Source organism: Phoca vitulina, unplaced genomic scaffold (genome assembly GCF_004348235.1).
Source record: "Phoca vitulina isolate PV1807 unplaced genomic scaffold, GSC_HSeal_1.0 scaffold34, whole genome shotgun sequence".
NCBI lineage: Eukaryota > Metazoa > Chordata > Mammalia > Carnivora > Phocidae > Phoca > Phoca vitulina.
The window spans coordinates 17,249,613-17,274,966 of NW_022589737.1; the positions used below are offsets into that span (position 1 = coordinate 17,249,613).

The window sequence follows — 25,354 nt, forward strand, 5'->3', positions numbered from 1 at the left end:
CTGACAGACTCCATGAGGTCTTGTTGCAACATGAGCAGTGGCCTGGCAGGTGGGGTGTGCCGGAGCTGCAGAAGCGTGAGAAGCTCCCGGGGCTCAGTCGTGGCCATAGCAATGCCCAGGGGAAGCCATGATCGGTGACTCGGAAGCCCAGATGCAATATGAGGACCAAGGGGCTCGGTCAGATTCTCAGCAACATCCAATGTTGCCCCAAATTACTGTAGGCGCAGATACCCTGGGGGTGACCTCAGAAACAACCAGCAACCGTGGCATCTAGGCCAAGGCAGAGACCACAGAACTTTGAGTGTTCAGGGGTGGGCTGAGATTCCCTGAAAGCTACTACAACATTCTATGGGCAGCTGTTGGGAGCCACTCACTGGGAGTCCTGGTTGTCCTAGCAGGAGAAAGTCTCCGGCATCTTTGGTAACGTGTCTTTTCTAGGAGACAAAGCACCTCTACTCTCACAGGCCCAGCCTGGAATTGTTGCTTATCTGGAAGCTTCTGTGCTTCCTGGGGTTGAGGGTCAGATACAGCCATATTGGGCAAAATCTTTAAAAGTCAACAGCTCGAAGGCTGAAGATCTTCCATCAGGGCTGAACACAACCCAGGACTCAAAAAGGGCAGCAGTCTCTGGCTTCAACCCCAGAGGATCAAAGTCAGGGATGCAAGAGATGCTGGCAGCTGGAGCTGGGGTCGGCTTCACAGAGGCATAAGTGTGGTCCATCATTACAACCTCAGAGAGGGTCAGAGGGGCCCCGCAGTCCCCATCAGCGTGCCTGGGGAACCTTCTCTGAGTTCCATTTGCAGGAGCCAGAGGAACACTGTCAGAGAAGCTGACTGTAATACCGTCCAGGGATAGCAGGCACGGGCCAGGGTGCATCGGATTATCAGGATCCAATGGTGGCCCTAAGGGTTGAAGATCAGGGGTACAACAGCACCCAGAAGCCTCAAAATAAACCTGGAGCCCAGGGCTCGGTGGTGCGGGCTTGTCCATCCAGCCTCCATCCACAGGAAGGGGCTGAGCCTTGCAGTGCTGAGCTGCGTGCCCTGTTCCCACCGACAGGCGCCTCTTGGCCCGGGCCTGGATGCTAGGCCCCTGAGCACCCTGTTCCCGAGGACGACGACCAGGACCACACCTGCCAGTGGGGGGCTGGAGATCTGGGGCAGAGGGGTTGGGGGGCGGTGGCCGGCTGGGGCCAGACTCCCGGGAGGTGCGGGCGGGGACAGCCCCGGACTGCGCATCAGAGGAAGAGCTCTGCGCGGGCAAGGGGCGCGCGGAGGCCGGGCGCAGAGGGGTGCGGCGGCGGGTGCCCGGGCCAGCGGCCACCGGCCGCGGGGCGTGCGGGGCGCGGCGCGGGGGGAGGTGCCTCAGGCCCAGCGCGGCTCTCCCGGGGGCGCGCACCTCCCTCCAGGCGCGCAGCTCCCGGCTGCCCAGCGCCGCGGGCTCCGTGTGGTCCACGGCAGCCCGGTCCTGCCCGCGCTTCCACAGCTCATAGCGCTCGGGCTGCAGGATGCGCACGAAGGCGTCCATGGAAAAGGTGACCCGGGCCTCCCCGCAGCTGCACTGGGAGGCCACCTTGCCATAATCGATCCAGCGCGGGGTGGCGAAGTTGATGGCTTCTGCGCAGTTGAAGCCATGGTTGAAGCCAGAGTGGTAGCCATAGGGAAACGTCACCATGAACTCGCCAGCCTCCTGCGTGATCCGACTGAAGGGGATCCCGTTGTCCTTGAGGACGGTGGGCGAGATGAGAGCCACCTTGTGCCGCAGGAAGGCCTCGCAGGCGCGGGCGCTGCCCGGGAAGAGCTCCGTGGCCAGGCGTTCCAGGCGCTGGCCGTGCTCTGGGGGCACCGCGTACCAAGTTTTGGGCTCCCCGAAGTGCAGGTAGTTGATGCTGTAAAGGTCCATGTCCTCCGTGTGCCAGGCGAAGGTGGTCTTCCACATGCCAAAGTACAGGTAGGGGGTGTTGACGCCCTCGATGACCACGCCGCACTCCTGCTCCAGCAGGTCCTGAATGGTTCCCAGGTGTCCAAGGTTCCACTCCTTCGTGTTTTCGTCAAACAAGGAGCCGCTGATGTCAGCGCCATAGATCGGAGAATCGTACAGACGGGTTTTCCAGTATTTTCGCTCCAAGTCCTCAAAATCCGAGTGTGGTGGAGTCCGATACTTTCTGCTGTTCGCCAAATGGCAATACTCCCCCACTGTCATGGCTTTCTTCTTTTTATGGTACTGAGTAAACACACCTGCCTGCCCGGAGACCACCTGCTGGAGGGGAGTGGCTATTAAGATGTCACTGATATCATCGTAGGTCTGTCTGGCTTTCCATTCCTTGGGTGGAATCACCTTGGCGAGGCCTGCTCGGTGTGCGCCTTGGGATTCCACGTAAGCAATGTATGTGTTGAAATCCTTAAATTCTTCCGTGGTTGGGTGGAAGGTCATGACTGTATAACTTGGGTTCTGGGGACCATAGTGCTTAGATTTCATGGCTGCAATATAACAAGCAGCCAACTCTGGGTTTTTAGGTAGGTTTTAGATACCTGAGTCGGTAGGGGATTATTATCTTCTCTATTTTTTCTTTAAGAAAAATGCTGTGGTACATCTGTGAGGCAGGAATTCAGGCATGAACTTTTAAACAAACGAAAAGATCTTTCTTCCAGGCTCGCCGGTTCACCAGGGGGACGCCACTCTGGTCGGCATTTTGTGCCCAAAGAAAATAGAGTATTCCCCAGTGGGGCAGGCACTCTGCGTCAAGTTCTAACCCAGCCTGCAGCTCTGTGAGATTCCTCAGTTGGAGTTGTGTCTCTGAGGCCTCTCCTGATTCACCGGGGGCTCCTCACTCCACCGTAGAGCAGAAAGTCTCTTCAAGAAAGTTTAAAGGCTAAATCTAAAGAAAAGAATACAGAATCTTTGAAAATAAATAGATGACAAAAGAAACACTAATACAGCAAGTTAAAGAAAATTGGTATAACAATGTTAATTTCAAAATTGGAAAAGCAATGCAAAAATTGCACTGTTGGTAGGAATGTATATTGGTGTAGCCCCTATGGAAAACAGTATGGAGGTTCCTCAAAAAATTAAATAGAGCTAACATATGGATCTAGCAATTCCACTTCCCAGTATATACCCAAAGGAAATGAAAACAGAGTATCAAAGAGAGATCTGTACTCCCATGTTTATTGCAACATTATTCACAATAGCCAAGATATGGAAGCAACCCTAGTGTTCATCCATAGATGAATGCATAAAGAAGTGGTATATATATAATGGAATATTATTCAGCCATAAAAGGGAATGAGATCTTGCCATTTGCAACAACATTAATGGACCTAAGGAGTATAATGGTAAGCAAAATAAGTCAGACAAAGACAAAGACCATATAATTTCACTCATATGTGGAATTTAAGAAACAAAACAAAAGACCAAACAAACAAAAAGGAAGCAAAGACAAAAACAGACTCTTAAATACAGAGAACAAACTGAGGGTTACCAGAGGGGAGGTGGGTGGGGATGGGTGGAACAGGTGAAGGGGATTGAGAGTACACTCATCTTGATGAGCACTGAGTAATGTATAGAATTGTTGAATCACTGTATTGTATACCTGAAACCAATATAACACTGAATGTTAACTAAACTTCAATAAAAAAAATAATTTTCAACTTCTCTATTAAAAAGAAATACGTGGTGTATATATATACAAGGGAATACCATTCATTCATGAGAAAGATGGAGATCCTACCATTTGGGACAACACAGACCTTGAGAGCATTATGTTAAGTGAGATAAGCTAGATAGAGAAAGACAAATACTGTATAGTATCACTTACATATGGAATCTTAAAAAAATTTTTTTTAAAAGTTGAAACTTACAGAAACAGGGGGAAAAGTGGTTGGGAGGGGCTGGGGGCTGGGGGCAATAGGCAGAGGTTGGTAAAAGGCTACAAAATTTCAGCTATAAGATGAATAAGTTCTGAGGATCTAATGTAAAACATAGTGACTATCCTTGATAAAACTGTGCTGTATAACTAAATTTTATGAGAGTAGAACTTAAATGTTCTCACCAAAATATAAAAAATAAAAAAGTAAATACGTGAGGTGATTGTTGTATTAATTATCTAGATGGGGGGAATCATTTTACAATGCATACATCCAACAAATCGCCACAATGTTCACCTCCAATAGTTTACAATTCTTTAATGTCAGTGATACATCAGTAAAGTTAAAATTAAAAAAAAGAATTTTAGGGCAAATCATAAGACAGAAAAAGAGAAACATTGAACTGAACTAAAAGAAAAATTAAGCTAGTTTGTAAATAAATGAGAGAAGCACTCAACTCAAGAAACTGAATGAATTAACCTCAAAGGTAAATTAAGGAAAGGAAAACAAAAATAAACTAAAACAATTGCAAAGGGAGCATAACACCTAACAGAAATGACCACCAAAACCTGATTCTTATAAAAGACCATTAGAAGTGAAAAGACAGGGGCGCCTGGGGGTGCAGTCGATTAAGCGTCAGATTCTTGTTTCAGCTCAGGTCATGACCTCAGGGTCATGAGATCGAGCCCTGCCTCCAGCTCCCCACTCAGCATCTGGCTTCCCATTCAGCAGGGAGTCTGACTGAGATTCTCTCTCTCTCTCCCCTTCTGCCCCTCCCCACCCCACACTCTCACTCTCTCTCTCAAAAAATAAAGAAAATCTTAAAAAAAAAAAATGAAAAGACATAAGCATGAAAAGCGCAAATAGACCACATTATGATAAAATAGGCGATATAGCTGAAAATCTATCAGAGAATTTTTTTAAAAATTATAATTGAATATTGTAAGTAACTTAGTGCTACTAATTTTGAAAACTAAAAAAGAAAACTTTCTCAAAGTACAACTATCCCAGAGTGGTCCAAGAAAAAAGTAGAGTGCTTATATATACTAATAAACCTAATAGAAATATAACAACTGTAAGTATGACCCATAAAAACCTAAAACGTCATTTTATAAGTGGATTCTAACTCTTACTTCATACAAACTTTTCTAGGGTTTGATATTCAGTTTCTTTTCTTTTTTTTTTTTTAAGATTTTTTTCACTTATTTATTTGACACAGAGAGAGAAAGCCCAAGCAGGGGAAGTGGCAGGCAGAGGGAGAGAGAGGGGGAGACTGAGCAGGGAGCCCGACGTGAAGCTTGATACCAGGACCCCAGGATCATGACCCAAACCAAAGCCAGACACTTAACTGACTGAGCCACCCAGGGACCCCTCAGTTTGTTTTCAAGCATAACCTTGAAGCTAAACCCAGAAGGGCCAACACTGGATACGCACTCTATAGGGTCAATGATATCTAGGGGAAAAGTTGCAAAAACCTTAAATAAAATTTTATCAAATTTTTACCACAACAGGGCATTAAAAGAATAACACATCATGATAAATTACTGCAAGGAGGCTTTAAAAACTAGCAGTGTTGGGGCATCTGGGTGGCTCAGTCGGTTAAGCAATGGACTCTTGATTTTGGCTCAGGTCATGATCTCAGGGTCCTGGGATCGAGCCCTGCATCAGGCTCCACGCTCAGCTGCAGAGTCTGCTTATCCCTCTCCCCTCCCCCACTTGTGCTCTCTCTCTCTCTCTCTCTCTCTCTCTCTCTCTCTCTCTCTCAAATAAATACATAAGATCTTTTAAAAAGTTAAAAAAAAAATTCTAGCAGTGTTACTGAATACCATAACAAATGAAATGGAAAAGTCATCATCTTATGTCATGCAGAAAAATATCTGAAATAACTCAACGTCTATTTCATTATTTGAATACATGTTTTCAAAAAAAGAGGAAAGAAATCCCATAATAGAAAAAAGTGCTATGTAAACTACAAGCAGGCAAAAAATACAGAACATAAATGTACACATTAACTGTGCACTTAATGTATACACTCATTATCCTTAATGGGTAAACACTTGAGGCAATCTAATTAAAACCTAATCATGTCACATCAAAAGATAAATTATTAGAAATAATAGGGTTCAGGGGCGCCTGGGTGGCTCAGTTGGTTAAGCGACTGCCTTCAGCTCAGGTCATGATCCTGGAGTCCCGGGATCGAGTCCCACATTGGGCTCCCTGCTCAGCAGGAAGTCTGCTTCTCCCTCTGATGCTCCCCCCTCTCATGCTCTCTCTGTCTCTATCTCATTCTCTCTCTCAAATAAATAAATAAAATCTTTAAAAAAAAAAAAAAAGAAATAATAGGGTTCAACAAACTTTCTAGACACAGATTAGCATCCAGAAATCTAGAGCATTCTGCACACCAGTTAACAATCAATTAGACAGTAGTCTCCCCTTGTCCTCGGGGGATACATTCCAAGACCTCCACGGGATGCCTGACATCAAGGATAGTATCGAACCCTATATGTACCATTTTTTTCCTACACATATGTATCTATGCTAAAGTTTAATGTATAAATTAGGCACAGTGAGAGATTAACAACAACAATCATAAAATGGAACAATTATAACAGTACACGGAAATAAAAGTTATGTGAATGTTATCTCTTCCTCTCTTCCAAAGGATCTTATTGTTTGTACTCATCTTTCTTACGGATGTAAGCTGATAAAATGCCTACATGACGAGTGAAGTGAGGTGAGTGATGAGGCACTGGGAGGTAGCATTGGGCTACTATTGACTTTCTGAGCAAACGTTAGAAGGAGGACCCTCTGCTTCTGGAACTTGGTTGACCATAAGTCATTGAAGCAGAGGAAAGCAGCACTGTGGCTTGGGGGACTACTATAATGTGGGATAGCAAAAAGGCTTCAATCCCTTTTAGCAACAGAAATACAAGATCCCAATGAAGAAATCTAAAAATGATAGGCACGTAATAGTTGTACTTTGAATGCATAAATAAAGCATTTTACCAGGAAAAAGTTGCTCTCTGATATAAAATGTCATTGTTTCATCTGTTTTATGCTTTAAAGGAAAAAACAAAAGCAAAACCAAAACGAATGCTTGCTTTCTATGACTTTAAGATCTTGATTCCAAATGATCATACATTAGGACTAAGAAAATGGTCCCCCCTAACGTTTCAGCCTCTAAATGAAGCATGCTTTGCTCACAAGCTCCAGCTATATTGTCCCACCCTAATTCTAATTCAATCAGCGCCGTCCCAATTCTGCTACCCCTATATCCAATCAAGGTCTTTAATTTAGTCCACGTATTTTCCAGTTTCCTGACTTCTTCTTTAAGATTTTATTTATTTATTTGAGAGAGAGATAGAGGGAGAAAGCACAGAGGGAGAGTGTGAGGGAGAAGCAGAATCCCCATTGAGCAGGGAGCCAGACATGGGGCTTGATCCCAGGGCCCTGAAATCGGGGCCAGAGCCCAAGGCAGACGCTTAACCACCTGAGCCACCCAGGGGCCCCTCCAGTTCCCTTTCACTCCTTTGCCGGTTCTAGAAAACCATCTTAATTCTGTTGGATACCAGCCTGTTAAATGCAGTGCTTTTTCCTGAAAATCTGTGATTTTTACCAAGAAGATATTAAGAAAAGAAATTAACTCCACAAGTCTGAAAACAAGTTTAAAAATAAAACTTTTAACTCAAGGAAATGATAATCCCAATGCATGTTTCTCAATTGTAAATATATATATATATATATATATACACACATATATATATATAAAATACAGCTACTTTCTTAAACTTGTAACAGAAAAATAACTCTTTTGCTCACAAGCACAAATAACAAAAAGTGACCTACCTTCCACCAACGAAATGCTGATTCCAGGTGAAGTTATTCCAGGACCCCGAGAGACGGTGTCCTCTCACTAGCTAGCCTCCAAGTGTTGCCTCAAGTCCTGATGACTCTGGTTCTGTATCTGGGCAGTAGCCTCTTTTGATTTAATCAGTGCCCATCTAATGTAATCATGGGTCTAGGGTCTTGGGTAGTTATCCTACTTCCTCGAAGCTCTTTTGTTCTTTAAAACCAATCTTTAAACCAAGCAAACTAAGAGGTTGAAAATAAAGGAGTGGGAGAGTCACACCAGGCAAATATTAAACAAAAGATAGTAATTAACATCAAAAGCATTTATAGCATAAAAGAAAGACATTTTATAGTTATCAAAGAGAAAAACTCACTAGGAAACTATCACAGCGATACACTTTATGTACCTAACCACATAGCAGCACGAGACATAGAATGCAAAGATGAATTATATGGAAGATGCTTTTCAATACATGTAAAACATTTATAAAAATTTACTGATATAAGACCACAAAATAAATAGCAATGAAAATTCCATAGAATCAACACGTTGAGCACAATCTTGACCACAATGAAATAAAATTGCAAGTCAACAATAAAAATCTGCACACAACTATATTTATTTGAAAATTGATATCCACCTAATATCTACAATAATATCCATATAAAAATCTATTGATTTTTATGTTCAACTCAATCAGTTAGTAAAAAACAAAACAGTATTATGCAAAAGAAAAGGAAAAAATCAAAATAATGATAGCATGATAAATAAGCAGGACAGAGAAATGAACATATACAAAAATAGAGGCCATTGGGGCGCCTGGGTGGCTCAGTCATTAAGCATCTGCTTTCAGCTCAGGTCATGATTCCAGGGCCTGGGATCGAGCCCTGCATTGGGTTCCCTGCTCAGCAGGGAGTCTGCTTCTCCTCTCCCTCTGCCTGCCGCTCCCCCTGCTTGTGCTCTCTCTCTCTGTGTCAAATAAATAAATAAATCTTTATTAAAAAATAGACGTGATTAATAAAACAGAAAACTGATACTTTTAAAGAAAAATAAAATAAAGAACTGGTGAAACCAATGAAGGAAAAGAATTTTCTAGGACTGGGGCAGGAAATAGACCACAGGAGCCTGGAGCTTCTTGCAATGCTTGAAATTAAGGACGTACTGAAGGAACAAACACATTGATGGGGGCACCGCAAAGGAGCACAGGAACCACAAGAAAGAGTTCCTAATGGCCAGAACTCAAACAATTTGGGCAACAAAATAATTAAAGTACTATTGAATTTTAGCTCAAATTATAAGATGAATACCTATGAGTTCACACTGATATAATGATTAAGTAACAAATTGAGAAGAGACAAACAACTCTGTCCTGCAGAAGATTCCAGATAAATTACATATACTCCACCCTAAAGGAGGAGAGCATGACACCCTGCTACCTGAGTGTGCGCTGTGAATCCTGAGTGCCTTCAGGGGTGCAGGGTGGCGAGTGAGGGTGGGGGGAGTACTGTGACAATGGAGTGCCCAGACAAACACTATTTCAGCCAAGTCAACATCGAGAGTCATCAGTTATGTTGATAGTATTTGCCCTTGATAAGATGTGATACAAATGGCACTGGACCTCTGTAATCTTCCTCCAAAGAACACATAAACCAAGGGTAATCATAAGAAAAACAAATTCCGACAGAGGTCATTCTACCATAGAGCTGACCAGTACTCCCCCAAATTGTCAAGTTTCTATATAAACATTTTTGTGAGAAACAAGGAAAGTCTGAGAATCTGTTACAGACGAGAGAAACCTAAGGAGACATTTAAAAACTAAATGTAATGTGGTAGCTTGGATGGCATCTTGGAACAGAAAAAGAACATTGGGTAAAACCTGAGGAAATCCGAATAAACTATGGCCTTTAGTAAATAATAACATTGATATTCATTCATTAATTGTAACAAATGCACCATGGGAATTAAGATGTTAGTTAGGGGAAAAGAGGTCATGATCGCGGGGTCCTGGGATGGAGCCCCACATTGGGCTCCTTGCTCAGTGGGGAGTCTGCTTCTCCCTCTCCCTCTACCCCTGCCCCCTGCTCATGCTCTCTCTCTCACTCTCAAATAAATAAAAATCTTAAAATAAATAAATACCGCTGAAACAAATAATACATTATATGTTTAAAAAAAAAAGAAGAAAGAGCAGGAAGGGAAAAATGAAGGGGGGAAATCGCAGGGGGAGATGAACCATGAGAGACTATGGACTCTGAGAAACAAACTGAGGGTTCTAGAGGGGAGGGTGGTGGGGGATGGGTTAGCCTGGTGATGGGTATTAAAGAGAGCACGTACTGCATGGAACACTGGGTGTTATACGCAAACAATGAATCATGGAACACTACATCAAAAACTAATGATGTAATGTATGGTGACTAACATAACGTAATGAAATAAAAAATAAATAAATAAATAAATAAATAAAACTGTTCTAAAAAAAGTATTACTAAATATAAAAAATAAATAATAAGCAAAAGAAGCTATCCATAAATGATATTAGAATGAAAAATATTAGAAATATAATCTAGATTTTTTAAAGTCTGCAAAACAATATAAATCAAATGATTTTATGAACCACTGCATGACTTAATTTTTTTAGAGCAAAAAGCAATTTTTTTAATATTTTAAAATTATGAAATACAGAGTGCTTACAGAAATTTATAAAGCATATATGTACTGTTTAATGAACAATTATAAACAAAAATGGAACTACCACCCAGGTCAAGAGAAGAGAACATCACCAGGCAACCAGGAACTTGCCTTGCATTTCTCCTCTGGGATTACAGCCCACACTGCCTTCTAGACTAATCCGACCCTAACGACAGGCCTATTGATTTTGGGAAGCAATATAAAATTAAAATTGTGCCCATTTTTGAAAACTTTATATAAACATATCAAAAGAATCCTACTTTATGTACCTTCATGTATTCTTCTCATTTTTATGTTGCTGCACATAGCTGGACTCTGTTCTGTTTCAGGGCTGTCCAGTATTCACCATATACACATTTATGCTGTGATGGGCCTGTAGGTTGCCTCTGCTTCTGGTCCCTTACAAACAGCTTTGCTCTGAATTCTCCAACACATCCATTGGAGCACACACACGCATTCATACCTAAAAATGGATTTCTTGGTCATAGAATGTGAATTCACCCTTTATCTTGCCAAATTGTTTTTTTGGTCATTTTTGCCAATGTACACACTCACTAGCTGCATATGAGGGTCCTGGTTGTTCTTCACTCTTGCAAACCTTTGATGATTTATCAGCCCTTTTAGTTTTAGCCAATCAGATGGATGGTGTAGGAGTATCCCACTATGAGTTGCATTTCCCTGACTACTACGGAGGGTGAGCGATTTTTTCATATGTTTCTTGGCCACTAGGACTTGCTCCTTCGTTAAGTGCTTAATCAAGTATTTTGTCCATTTTTCTGCTGGACTGTCTGTCTTTCCTTGCAGCAGTTCTTTATATATTCTAGATATTAGCTCTTTCTTGGATATGAGCAATACAATATCTGTTTCCTCTCCTTGATTTGCCTTTTTCATATATATATATATATTTTAGAGAGAGAGAGAGAGTGCTGGGGGGAGGGGCAGAACGGAAACCCATCTCACAACCTTGAGATCATGACCTGAGCCGAAATCAAGAGTCGGATGCTTAATCATCTGGGCCACCCACACGCCCCTCTTTTCCATATCTTTTGATAAACAGAAGTCCCTCTTTACCTGTAATAGTACATACATTATTAAAAGTAGCTAACACATATGGTGACTCTCAAATGCCAGACACTGTTCAAAATAGTCTGCATAGAATAATTCATTGAATCTTCATAATGACCAGATCAGGGAAATCCTCCAAGTAATCCTCAGGTTTCTCAGGTGAGGAAATTGAGTCAAGGTGACATTAAGTGGTGGAGTTGGAAATTCAAACAAGAATCTCCAAGATTATTCCTTAAAAGGAGGACAAAGAAGGGTGACTTCTCCATTATCAGACTGTGACAATTGAATTGCAATGAACAAATACATCTACGTACAAGACAGAGAGGCCAGACACAGATACTGAACAAGTGGGAATCTAAATATAATGGAGTTGGTGCACTAAACTGGTGGGGGGAAATGTACTATTTTTGAGAGAAAAAAAATAGAACTCTACCTCATACCACTTACATAAATTTGAGGTGGATTGCAGACTGAAGATTCAAAACAGAGCTTTAACAGAGAAAATATTGAAGAATGTCTTTTTGAACTCAGGGTGAAAAAAATGTCTTAAAGAACCAAAAGCGCCATGAGAAGTATCAGGTATATTTAACTGATTCCAATGTCATGACTCTGATGGTTAATTTTATGTGTTGACTTGATTGGGCTAGAGATGCTCAGGTAGCTGGTGAAGAAATTATTTCTGGGTGTGTCTGTATGTCTGTCTCAGGAAGAGATTAGCATTTGCATCAGTAAACTGAGTAAAGATCACCTTCACCAATATGGGTGGGCTGATCCAAGCCATCAAGAGCCGGAATAGAACAAAAGAGCAGAGAAAACGTAAATTCAGTCTCGCTGCTTGAGCTGACACATCATCTTTGCCTGACCTGGGACATCAGACATAGGTCCTTCTGGCTCCCAGGATTTTAGACTGTGAAAATTAGTAATGGGAAACCTCACTAAAATGGAGTCGGGGTGGAGCTGGGGGGAAATTGGCAGGGGGAGCTCTCACGCCCTACCACTCATGTCAATTACAGACCCAACAGAACAGACAGACTTGACCTTATACTCCATCTTGCAGGTGGGTACTATTGCATTCTGGCTGGAAGAAGAGACACTTTCCTCATCTCAGGCAAAAGCTCAGCCAATGAAAAGCCACCACACTTGAAACTTCCAGTTTATTCCGGTGCACTTTTAGTTTATAACAGCTTTCCCAACTTACCCTTTCTCCTTAAAAAAGCGTGTCTCTCCATTGTTCCCTGGACTTGCCTATGGTTTTGCCCCGGCTTGTTTGTCTGGACTGCAATGCTCTTTTACTTCCAAATAAACCCATCTTTTGCCGCTAAAATAACTGGTTTTTATTTTTAAGGTTGACAAGACCCAGATTCAGTCTTAAACCATTAGCTCCCAGATTCTCAGGACTTTGGACTCCTGCTGAATCACACCACCGTATTTCTGGTTCTATAACTTGCAGAACATCAATCTAGCAGATCACAGGATTTCTTGGCCTCTGTAACAACATGAATCAAATCTTATAACAATAAAAACTCTTCATATATGTATTTATGTGTTTCTCTTCAGAACCTTAACTCAATGACATAAAAAAATTAAAAAGAAATTACAGTCTAGAAGTTTTTCACCATAAAAAAAGACAATGAATTAGTATCCTGAATGTCACAAAACTTCTACAGATCAATAAAAATAAAAGTCAACCCCCCAAAAGTAGGCAATAATACATACACACACAAATCCAAATGGCCAATAAATATGAAAAGATGTGCAGGATTACTAGCATTGAGACAAATACAATGAGATACTAGTTTTTACTCATTTATATTAGGACTAATAAAAGCATGTGATAATTTTTTAAATGGGCCAAGATATGGGGAAACCAGAACTCTCCCACACTGCCAGTGGAGATATAAATTGGGAGGCCAATCTGACTGTTCTAAGAAAGTTGAAAACGAACATAAATACAACCCAGTAATTCTATTTCTTTGTACAAAGCTGTTCAGTAAAGCATTGTTTGAATTAACAAATATTTGGAAATAATCTTGTTGTCCATCAACAAGGGAATGAATAAAATAAAAATCTATACCAGATCTAGTTTACTTTGTTGGCCTGACTAAGATCTACATATAGCAATGTCTTTAGAGCTTGTAAATGTCATATTGACTTTTTAAAAAGGTAATGGGATAAACTAATAAAGCCACATGTGCCATGTTACCATTAGCTGCATATGCTTTTGTCCATAAACTTGAATATACATTGAACTCATGATTGTTATTTCTCAGCAGTGAAGAGAGGCCTAGGAGAGATCATGGTGTGAGAACAAAAGTGGTATTATCCTGGCCTTTATACAATTGTTATGATGGATGCCCCTGGTTTTTCCAAGATTGAGTACAGGAAAAACTTATTGGACATGGAGAAACAGCTGGAGAGGGGTGTCTTTTATTGAGAAGAGTGGTCCAAACTGAGTGTCCAAATTGAGTGCGTTGACAAAAAATAAAATAGAATTTTGAATAAAATTGCTTGAAGAAGCCCCTTCAACACCACCCAGCTCCCAGTCCTTTCACAAATACTAGTTTAGAAAACAGTATACCGATACAGCTAAATTATATTCTTAACATTGCTCGTCCTTATTGAGCCAGGGAAATAAAAATATATGAAAATAACTGAGTGAAAACATAGGAGTGCAATGGGAACAATATATTCTGAAAATCATTTTTGTTTCTTCCCCTTCTAACTGTCCCCACCCTTTTTAATGTTAGGCTTTCCAGAGCATCTATCTGCCAGGGAAGGGATTGTGATATTCCTGAAATATTATGAGAATTTCAATTTCTAAAATTAAAAGTAGGAATATGAGCCAGGTATTGACCTTGGACTTTTTAGAATTCTTTTCTCTGCACTGCTGTACCCATGTTGATCTATGCTGAAAGACAAAAAACCCTCAAGATCTGAGTTGCTTCTCACGTAGAAGTTTATTCCTTGCTCATGTAAGATCTACTTCGGGTCCAGTTGCACTCTCGGGCTACTCCCTTCCCAGGGGTTCTGGTCAACCTCCATCCTGGGCTTCTATTCTCTCAATACCTGCCTTCAACTCCTTTCCACTCAAGCATCTCCCTCCCATCTTCCACCATCCTGGGGCTCCCCAAGTTCAGCCTCTCAGCCTTGGTTTTCTGAAGAGTACACTTCCATCTCCTGTGACATTTGGAAAGACAAAGTTGCCTCGCTGCCTGGTGTAGAAATGAGACACGGCTTCTTGCTGCTCTTTGATCCAAACTTAAAACCAACACTACCTTGTCATAATTCTGGCCTTCAGGTTTATGTGGGGCTTTGAATTCCAGAGCTCTACTGAAATTCTGTGGGGGAGAGCTAGAGGGAGGGGAGCGGTGGTTTGCTTCTCTGAAATGTTTCCTTCTGTAGCCAAGCCATCATTTTCGACTTCTAAGATTTATCCTGAGTTTTTCTGCTTCTGTGTATTTTCAATACTGACATCGAAATGATCACATCTCACTGCTATTACTTAGATCTTCTACTTCTCCTGCCCCCGCATTGTCACAGAACTAAGCTGATTGTTTAAATATATAAAGCACAGCATGTCAAGGGCTGTTTCAAACTTCCAATGCCTTCTCATTTCAAGTTGAAAAAAACTCAAATACTGGACATGAACCATGAGGGCCTGCATACCCTGGACCCTGCCTCTCTCCTTCCACTCTATGCCCAGTCACAAAGAGCTTTCTTTCTCTCCCTGAGAAAACTTAAGTTCCATGTTAGGTCAATTACAAAGATGGCTTCCTCTAAGTGAAATCAGTTCCAGCTTTCCATTGAGTCAATTGGGTCTTGGAAAAGGTCTACTGCTTAATGCAACTTCCCCTAACTACTGGAACCCAGGCCACTCCTGCCCATTCTGCTCTAGCATCCCATCCCCTTCAGTTTCTTCACAGCAGAGTACCAGGTGAAATTATCTTGTTCATTCATTTGTGTGCATGCTTACTGGGATGAATCAATGAATTTGCTATGTGAAATATGCATACAGCATTGAAAAGGCAGTGCAGACTTGGGGGGAAGATATTCCGATGATGGCACGTTAGTCCTTGGCATGCTTGCCTCCCAGGAACTCGGGTGCTCCTACACAGCAAAGCACCAGGTGCTTCCTACAAATCATCCTTAAGGTAGAGCTGCAAACCAAATCCCCTGCACCCACCCAGTCAGCTAGTGCCCAAGAACCATACACCAAACTCATTCATCAACACCACACAATGCAGCCAGCCAATAAAAATCAGTCTTGCTTAAAATGTTTTAATATAATTATCAAGAAAAGTACAGAAGAGAATAACCTCCACCCCTCAATTGGTTGAATGGACAATATTTATTAGAAACAAAGTCAGATTTGAACATTTTGGTTATCTTTAATATATTTGTGAACAAATACTGATGATAACACATATTGAATACATCAAAGACTCAGAAAGATGATAAATTATTTTCCGAGCCTCTACTGACCCATTTGGTCAAAAGAGCCTAGTTTTTCAAGGATAGGGGTAAGGGAGGTGGGAGAGGAAAGGGAGGGAGATTGAGGAGAACCAAAACCCAGCAGCATTCATAGTTGACCCAGAGGATAGGAGTCTGGGGGAGATGAGGCTCTGGCCACCTCAGCAGGACCCAGCTCACAGAGACACAAGAGTGCCTAGTGGATGAAACCTCAGCTAGTGACATGGGTGGGATTCAGCAGTGTCCAAAGACATTCCAGGGTCTGGCAGAAAGAACAAACTATGGCGAACTTGGTAAAGAACATGGACTCAACGGATCAGTGGCAACATCATAGGACTCTCAAGCAAGACCAGCGACCTGCAAGCTCGCCCAAAGCTCTGACGTAAATGTGGCCAGTCTCAATGAGCCTCCACACACAAGAGCAGTGGGTTACAAAGGTGTCCCCTGGGATTAGGGGACAAGGGCACAGCCGGACCCGGAAGCCTCAGCCGCTCGCTGGAGCCCAGGGCTCGGTGGTGCGGGCTTGTCCATCCAGCCTCCATCCACAGGAAGGGGCTGAGCCTTGCAGTGCTGAGCTGCGTGCCCTGTTCCCACCGACAGGCGCCTCTTGGCCCGGGCCTGGATGCTAGGCCCCTGAGCACCCTGTTCCCGAGGACGACGACCAGGACCACACCTGCCAGTGGGGGGCTGGAGATCTGGGGCAGAGGGGTTGGGGGGCGGTGGCCGGCTGGGGCCAGACTCCCGGGAGGTGCGGGCGGGGACAGCCCCGGACTGCGCATCAGAGGAAGAGCTCTGCGCGGGCAAGGGGCGCGCGGAGGCCGGGCGCAGAGGGGTGCGGCGGCGGGTGCCCGGGCCAGCGGCCACCGGCCGCGGGGCGTGCGGGGCGCGGCGCGGGGGGAGGTGCCTCAGGCCCAGCGCGGCTCTCCCGGGGGCGCGCACCTCCCTCCAGGCGCGCAGCTCCCGGCTGCCCAGCGCCGCGGGCTCCGTGTGGTCCACGGCAGCCCGGTCCTGCCCGCGCTTCCACAGCTCATAGCGCTCGGGCTGCAGGATGCGCACGAAGGCGTCCATGGAAAAGGTGACCCGGGCCTCCCCGCAGCTGCACTGGGAGGCCACCTTGCCATAATCGATCCAGCGCGGGGTGGCGAAGTTGATGGCTTCTGCGCAGTTGAAGCCATGGTTGAAGCCAGAGTGGTAGCCATAGGGAAACGTCACCATGAACTCGCCAGCCTCCTGCGTGATCCGACTGAAGGGGATCCCGTTGTCCTTGAGGACGGTGGGCGAGATGAGAGCCACCTTGTGCCGCAGGAAGGCCTCGCAGGCGCGGGCGCTGCCCGGGAAGAGCTCCGTGGCCAGGCGTTCCAGGCGCTGGCCGTGCTCTGGGGGCACCGCGTACCAAGTTTTGGGCTCCCCGAAGTGCAGGTAGTTGATGCTGTAAAGGTCCATGTCCTCCGTGTGCCAGGCGAAGGTGGTCTTCCACATGCCAAAGTACAGGTAGGGGGTGTTGACGCCCTCGATGACCACGCCGCACTCCTGCTCCAGCAGGTCCTGAATGGTTCCCAGGTGTCCAAGGTTCCACTCCTTCGTGTTTTCGTCAAACAAGGAGCCGCTGATGTCAGCGCCATAGATCGGAGAATCGTACAGACGGGTTTTCCAGTATTTTCGCTCCAAGTCCTCAAAATCCGAGTGTGGTGGAGTCCGATACTTTCTGCTGTTCGCCAAATGGCAATACTCCCCCACTGTCATGGCTTTCTTCTTTTTATGGTACTGAGTAAACACACCTGCCTGCCCGGAGACCACCTGCTGGAGGGGAGTGGCTATTAAGATGTCACTGATATCATCGTAGGTCTGTCTAGCTTTCCATTCCTTGGGTGGAATCACCTTGGCGAGGCCTGCTCGGTGTGCGCCTTGGGATTCCATGTAAGCAATATATTTATCAAAATCATTAAACTCTTCTTTGGTTGGATGAAATATCATTATGGTACAACTCGGGTTCTGAGCACAGTTGGCCTTAGACTTCATAGCTTCCATTAATAAGCACCAAACTCCAAAGGTTTTCAGTATGTTCTAGGTAGTTGAGGATGCTGGAAAATGCTACTTTTTAAAAAATGCGTTTGAGTATCTGAGTCACTAAGAACCACCAGTGGACCTTTATGCAAGTGAAATGATAATGTTTGTTAGGCTTGCTGATTCACCAAGGAACAACGCTCTGGGTAGAAGAGTTGCCTAGAACTAACAGTGGCTGAGCCTGTGATGCTCCTCAGTCGGTACCTGGCGCTGTTCCTTGAAGGTCTATTCAATCACTCAGTCTTGGGGTGGGTGTCCTAAAGGTTATATCTTCAGGGCAGTGTTTAAACAAAGCCTAAAAGGAAGAACATAAAAAGTCTGAAAATTAATGTCGCAAAAATTATTAGAAAGTTACAAATAAAATACCACTATGGAATATTATTGCACACTCAGAGGAAGGCTAAAAGTTTATAAGATTGACAAAACAAGAGGTGGTGTAGACATGGAACAATGGGAAGGGTCATACTCTAATAAAGAGAATGGAAATTGTTAGATTCACCTTGGAAAACTATTTGGACAGTATATACTAAAATTGAGCATCTGCATGTGTAAAATTGAACACATACATGCGATATGACTGTTACCACATGTCTAGGTAATGTGCATGACTCTGCACTGAAAGTCACCTCCAAGAATGTTTATAACAACATTATTTCCAGTAGCCAAATACTGGAAACAACCTATAAGCCCATCAACAGTAGAATGGATAAATACGTTATGGTATATTCATACTATGGAATATAATACAGCAATGAAGATTAAAAAATTACACAGAAATATAAGAATAACTTTATAATCATTATACTGAGCAAAATCATCCAGACTCAAAAGAATAGCTATTCCATGATTCCATTTTTATAAAGATAAAAATGAGGCAAAGTAATCTATATTAGAAGTTAGAGTAGTGGTTACCTTTGGGAAAGAGAGAGGTTGTGAGTGGGGGCATAAGGAAGCCTCTGGAGCATGTTAATATTCTTGTTTTGAACCTAGGTGCTGGTTACATAGCCATCAGAAGAGCTAACTGTGATAATTCATCAAGCTATGATGATTTCCCCAAATTTCCATATGTTTATCTAAAAATAGAGTTAAGGTGCAGCTCAGCCACAATAGTAGGATGCACAGAGCCCACAGAGTAGACACTTCTGAAGTGCCTGGTTCTAGTGAACAAGGGCCATTGTGCTATAGGGCACCACAGGACCTCTTCTTTATAGGGTCACCACTTTCCAAGATCAGGAGACATAGCTGACTTTCCTAATACATAGAAACAAACACAGAGAATTTGACAAAATGAAACAGAGGAATATGTCCCAACTGAAAGAAAAGGACAAAATCTGGAACCAGAAAAGACCCCAAATAGCCAAAGGAATGTTGAAAAAGAAAACCAAACCTGGTGGCATCACAATTCCAGACTTCAAGCTCTATTACAAAGCTGTAATCAACAAGACAGTATGGTACTGGCACAAAAACAGACACATAGATCAATGGAACAGAATAGAGACCCCAGAAATGGACCCTCAACTCTATGGTCAACTAATCTTCAAAAAAGCAGGAAAGAATATCCAGTGGAAAAAAGACAGTCTTTTCAACAAACAGTGTTGGGAAAATTGGACAGCCACATGCAGAATGAAACTGGATCACTTCCTTACACCACACACAAAGATAAACTCAAAACGGATGTAAGATCTAAATGTGAGGCAGGAATACATCAAAATCCTAGAGGAGAACACAGGCAGCGACCTCTTCGACCTCAGCTGCAGCAACTTCTTCCTAGAAACATCGCCAAAGGCAAGGGAAACAAAGGCAAAAATGAATTATTGGGACTTCATCAAGATAAAAAGCTTTTGCACAGCAAAGGAAACAGTTGATAAAACCAAAAGACAACCGACAGAATGTGACAAAATATTTGCAAATGTCTTATCAAATAAAGGCCTAGTATCCAAAATCTATAAAAAACTTACCAAACTCAAAACGCAAAGAACAAATAATCCAATCAGGAAATGGGCAGAAGACATGAACAGATATTTCTCCAAAGAAGACATACAAATGGCCAACAGACACATGAAAAATGCTCCACATCACTTGGCATCAGGGAAATACAAATCAAAACCACAATGAGATACCAGGTCACACCAGTCAGAATGGCTCAGATTAACAAGTTAGGAAATGACAGATGTTGGCAAGGATCTGGAGAAAGGAGAATCCTCTTACACTGTTGGTGGGAATGCAAGCTGGTGCAGCCACTCTGGAAAACACTATAGAGGTTCCTCAAAAGTTGAACATAGAGCTACCCTATGACCCAGCAATTGCACTTCTGGGTACTTATCCCAACGATAAAAATGTAGTGATCTGAAGGGGAACGTGCAGTCCAATGTTTATGGCAACAATGTCCACAATAGCCAAACTATGAAGAAAGTCCAGATGTCCATCAACAGATGAATGGATAAACACACACACACACACACACACACAATGGAATACTACTCAGCCATCAAAAAAATGAAATATTGCCATTTGCAACAATGTGGATGGAACTAGAGGTTACTATGCTAAGCGAAATAAGTCAACTAGAGAAAGACAAATACTATATGATTTCACTCATATGTGGAATTTAAGAAACAAAACAGAGAATCATAGGGGAAGAGAGGAAAAAATAAAACAAGACAAAATCAGAGAGGGAGACAAACCATAAGAGACTCTTAATCATAGGAAACAAACTGAGGGTAGCTGGAGGGGAGGGGTGTAGGGGGATGGGGTAACTAGGTGATGGACATTAAGGAGGGCACATCATGTAATGAGCACTGGGGTATTATATAAGACTGATGAATCACTGAACTCTACCTTTGAAACCAATAATCCATTATATGTTAATTAATTGAATTTAAATTAAAAAATATATAAAAAATAAGGGATGCCTGGGTGGCTCAGTAGGTTAAGTGTCTGCCTTCAGCTCAGGTCATGATCCCAGGGTCCTGGCATGGAGTCCCGCATTGGGCTCCTTGCTCAGTGGGGAGACTGCTTCTCCCTCTGCCTGTGCTCTCCCTCTCTCTCTCTCTCTGACAAATAAAATCAGAATTAAACACTTAGGATCCTAAAAAAAAAAAGAAATAAAGAAAAGGACAAAACCACAGCAAAACAGCTCAATGAAATGGAGATAGGCAATATGCCTGATAAAAATTCAAAGTTTAGTGATCATAAAAATACTTAAGGACTTGAGAAGAGAGTGGAGGATCTCAGTAAGACCTTCAACAAAGAGATAGAAAATATAAAAAAGAACCAATCAGAGATAAAGAACTCAATACCTGAAATAAAAAAATACACTGGAGGGAATCAATAGCAGATTAGAGGAGGCAGAAGAGCTGATCAGTAACCTGGAAGACAGGGTAACAGAAAGCAACAAAGCTGAACAGCAGAAAGAAAAAAGAAAAATAAAAAATGAGAATAGGTTAAGGGAACTCCATGATGTCATCAAGAGTAATAACATTTGCATTATAGGGACCTCAGAATAAGAGAGAGAAAAGGGGGGCAGAAAATTTATTTGAAGAAATAACTAAAAACTTCCCTAATCTGGGGAAGGAAACAGACATCTAGGTCCAGGAAGCACGGAGAGTACCCAACAAAATTAACCCAAAGAGGTCCACACCAAGACATGTAATAATTAAAATGGCAAAAAGTAGGGATAAAGAGAGAATTTTAAAAGCAGAAAGAGAAAAAAAAAACTGTTACATATGAAGAAAACCCCAAAAGGCTATCAGCTAATTTTTCAGTAGAAACTTTGCAGGCCAGAAGGGAGTGGCATGATATATTCAAAGTACCTAAAGAAACAACCCTGCAACCAAGAATACTCTACCTAGCACCATTATCATTCAGAATAAAAGGAGAGACAAAGAGTTTCCCAGACAAACAAAAGTTAAACGAGTTCATCACCCCTAAAGCAGGCTTATAAGAAAACTAAAGGGAATTGTTTGAGTGGAAAGAAAAGGCCATAATCAGGAATACAAAAATTATAAAAGGAAAAAATTTCACAGGCAAATGCAAACATATAACAAAAGTAGTAGGTTAATCACTTATAAAACTAGTATGGAGGTTAAACCACAAAAACAGTAAAATTAACTAAATCTATAAAAAACAGTCAAGGGATTAACAGAACAAAAGTATATAAAATGTGATATCATATACATAAAACATGGGAGGGGAAGTAAAAATTTAGTGCTTTTAGAATGTGTTCAAACTTAAGTGACCATCAACTTAATATAGACTGCTATATGCAGATGTTATATGTAAACCTAATGGTAACCAAAAATCAAAAACCTGTAATACATACATAAAAATAAAGAGAAAGGAATCCAAACATATCACTAAAGAAAGCCATCAAACCACAAAGGCACAGAGCAAAGGAAGAAGAAAGGAACAGAGAACAAATGTAAAACAAATAGCAAAATGGCAATAAGTGCACACCTATCAATAATTACTTTTTTTCAATAATTACTTTAAATGTAAATGGACTAAATACTCTAATCAAAAGACACAGAGTGACTCAATGGATAAAAAAGCAAGACCCATCTATATGTTGCCTATAAGAGATTCACTTCAGATGTAGACACATCCAGATTGAAAGTAAAGGGATGGAAAAACATTTACCATGCAAATAGAAGTGGAAAGAAAGCTGTGGTAGCAATACTTATATTGGACAAAATAGACTTTAAAACAAAATCTATAAGAAGAGACAAGGATAGTACATAATGATAAAGGGAACCATCCAATAAGAGAATATAACAACTGTAAATATGCACCCAATATGGGAGTACCTAAATACATAAAGTAACTATTGATTGACATAAAGGAAGAAATTGACAGTAATACAATAATAGCAGGGGACTTTAACCCCTACTACATCAATGGATAGATCATGCAGACAGAAAATCAACAAGGAAACAGTGGCTTTGAAAGGACACATTGGACCAGATAGACCTCACAGATAAATTCAGAACATTCCATCCCCAAACAGTGGAATACACATTCTTTTCAAGTGCACATGGAACATTCTCCAGAATAGATAATAATAGGCCACAAAACAAGTCTCAATAAATGCAAAAAGACTGAAATCATATCATGTATCTTTTCTGACCACAACAGTATGAAACTAGAAATCAAGAAAAAATCTGGACAAACTAAAATACGTGGATGCCAAATAACATATTATTAAACAATAAATGGGTCAGTGAAGAAATCAAAGAGGAAGCCACACAATACATGGAGACCAATCAAAACAAACAAACAAAAAAACAACAGTCCAAAATCTTTGGTATGCAGCAAAAGCTGTCCTAAGAGGGAAGTTTATAGCAATATGGGTCTACCTCAAGAAGCAAGAACAATCTCAAATAACAACCTAAACTGACACCTAAAGGAGCTAGGGGAAAAAAAAAAAAAAAACACAAAGCTCAAAGTCAGTAGAAAAAAGGAAATAAAAAGAGCAGAAATAAATGAAATAGAGACTAAAAAAAAAAAAATAGAACAGCTCTATGAAACTAGAATAAGATAACCAAAATTGATAAACCTTTAGCCAGACTTATCAAGAAAAAAGAGAGGACTCCCAATAAATAAAACAGAAACAATGGAGAAGAAATAACTGACACCCCAGAAATAAAAAGGATTATAAGATAATATTATGAAAAATTATATGCCAACAAATTGGTCAACCTAGTTGAAATGGATAAATTCTTAGAAATATATAATCTTCCAAAACTGAATCAGAAAGAAACAGAAAATTTGTACAGACCAATTAATAGCAATGAAATTAAATCAGTAATCAAAAAGCTTCCAAAAAAGTCCAGAACCAGATGGCTTTACAGGTGAATTCTACCAAGCTTTTAAAGAAGAGTTAATACCTATTCTTGTCAAACTATTCCAAAAAATAGAAGAGGAAGGAAAATTTCCAAATTCATTCTATGAGGCCAGCATTACCTTGATATCAAAACCATATAAAGACACCACAAAAAAGAGAACTGCAGGCCAATATCTCTGAAGAACATAGATACAAAAATCATCAACAAAATATTAGTGAACTGAATCCAGCAACACATTAAAAAAATCATTCACCATCATCAAGTGGAATTTATTCCCGGGATGCAAGGATGATTCAAAGTTCACAAATCAATCAACATGATACATCATATCAACAAGAGAAAGGATATGATCATCTCAATAGATGCAGAAAAAACATTTGACAAAGTACAACATCCATTCTTGATGGATTCAAAACAGATTTATTTTGACCATAATAAAGGCCATATATGAAAAACCCATAGCTAACATCATACTCAATGGTGAAAAATTGAGAACTTTTCCTCTAAGATCAGGAACAAGACAGGGACATCCATTCTCACCACTTTTATTCAACACAGTACTGAAAGTCCTAGCCACAGAATCAGATAAGAAAAAGAAATAAACAACATCCAAATTGGCAAAAACTGTCATTATTTGCAGATGACATGATACTGTGTAAACAAAACCTTAAAGACCACCAAAAAGCTGCTGGAACTGACAAATGAATTCAGTAAGGTCTCAGGATACAAAATCAATGTACAGAAATCCATTGCACTTCTATACACAAATAATAAAGCAGCAGAAAGAGAAATTAAGAAAACAATCCCATGTACAATTGCACTAAAAATATTAAAATACCTAGGAATAAACTTAATCAAGGAGGTGAAAGACCTGTACTCTGAAAACTATAAAACATTGATAAAAGGGGCGCCTGGGTGGCTCAGTTGGTTAAGCGACTGCCTTCGGCTCAGGTCATGATCCTGGAGTCCCTGGATCGAGTCCCGCATCGGGCTCCCTGCTCGGCAGGGAGTCTGCTTCTCCCTCTGACCCTCCCCCCTCTCATTTGCTGTCTCTCTCATTCTCTCTCTCTCAAATAAATAAATAAAATCTTTAAAAAAAAAAAACATTGATAAAAGAAATTGAAGATGACACAAACAAATGAAAAGATATTTCATGCTCATGGATTAAAAGAACCAATATTGTTAAAATGTCATACTACCCACAGCAATCTATAGATTTAATGCAATCCCTATCAAAATACCAACAACATTTTTCACAAAACTAGAACAAATCATCCTAAAATTTGTATGGAACCACAAAAGACTGAATAGCCAAAGACATCTTGAGAAAGAAAAACAAAGCCGGAGGTATCACCACCCCAGATTTCAAGATATATTACAAAGATGTAGTAATCAAAATAGTATGGTACGGGCACAAAAACAGACACATAAGTCAATGGAACAGAAAAGAGAGCCCAGAAATAAACCCATGCTTCTATGGTCAATTAATCTATGACAAAACAGGCAAGAA

General features: G+C 41.5%; 2 protein-coding genes across 2 annotated transcripts; both read right to left on the reverse strand.

Annotated features, from left to right (window-relative positions):
* Positions 1 to 520: 520 nt before the first annotated feature.
* LOC116645806 (lysine-specific demethylase 4D-like) lies at positions 521 to 2,479 on the reverse strand. The gene has a single exon (XM_032426214.1). The coding sequence runs from the start codon at positions 2,477 to 2,479 to the stop codon at positions 521 to 523; it is 1,959 nt and encodes a 652-aa protein (XP_032282105.1).
* Positions 2,480 to 16,387: 13,908 nt separating this feature from the next.
* On the reverse strand, positions 16,388 to 17,965 carry KDM4D (lysine demethylase 4D). The gene has a single exon (XM_032426215.1). It carries the CDS (start codon positions 17,963 to 17,965, stop codon positions 16,388 to 16,390), a length of 1,578 nt encoding a protein of 525 aa, XP_032282106.1.
* Positions 17,966 to 25,354: the final 7,389 nt, after the last annotated feature.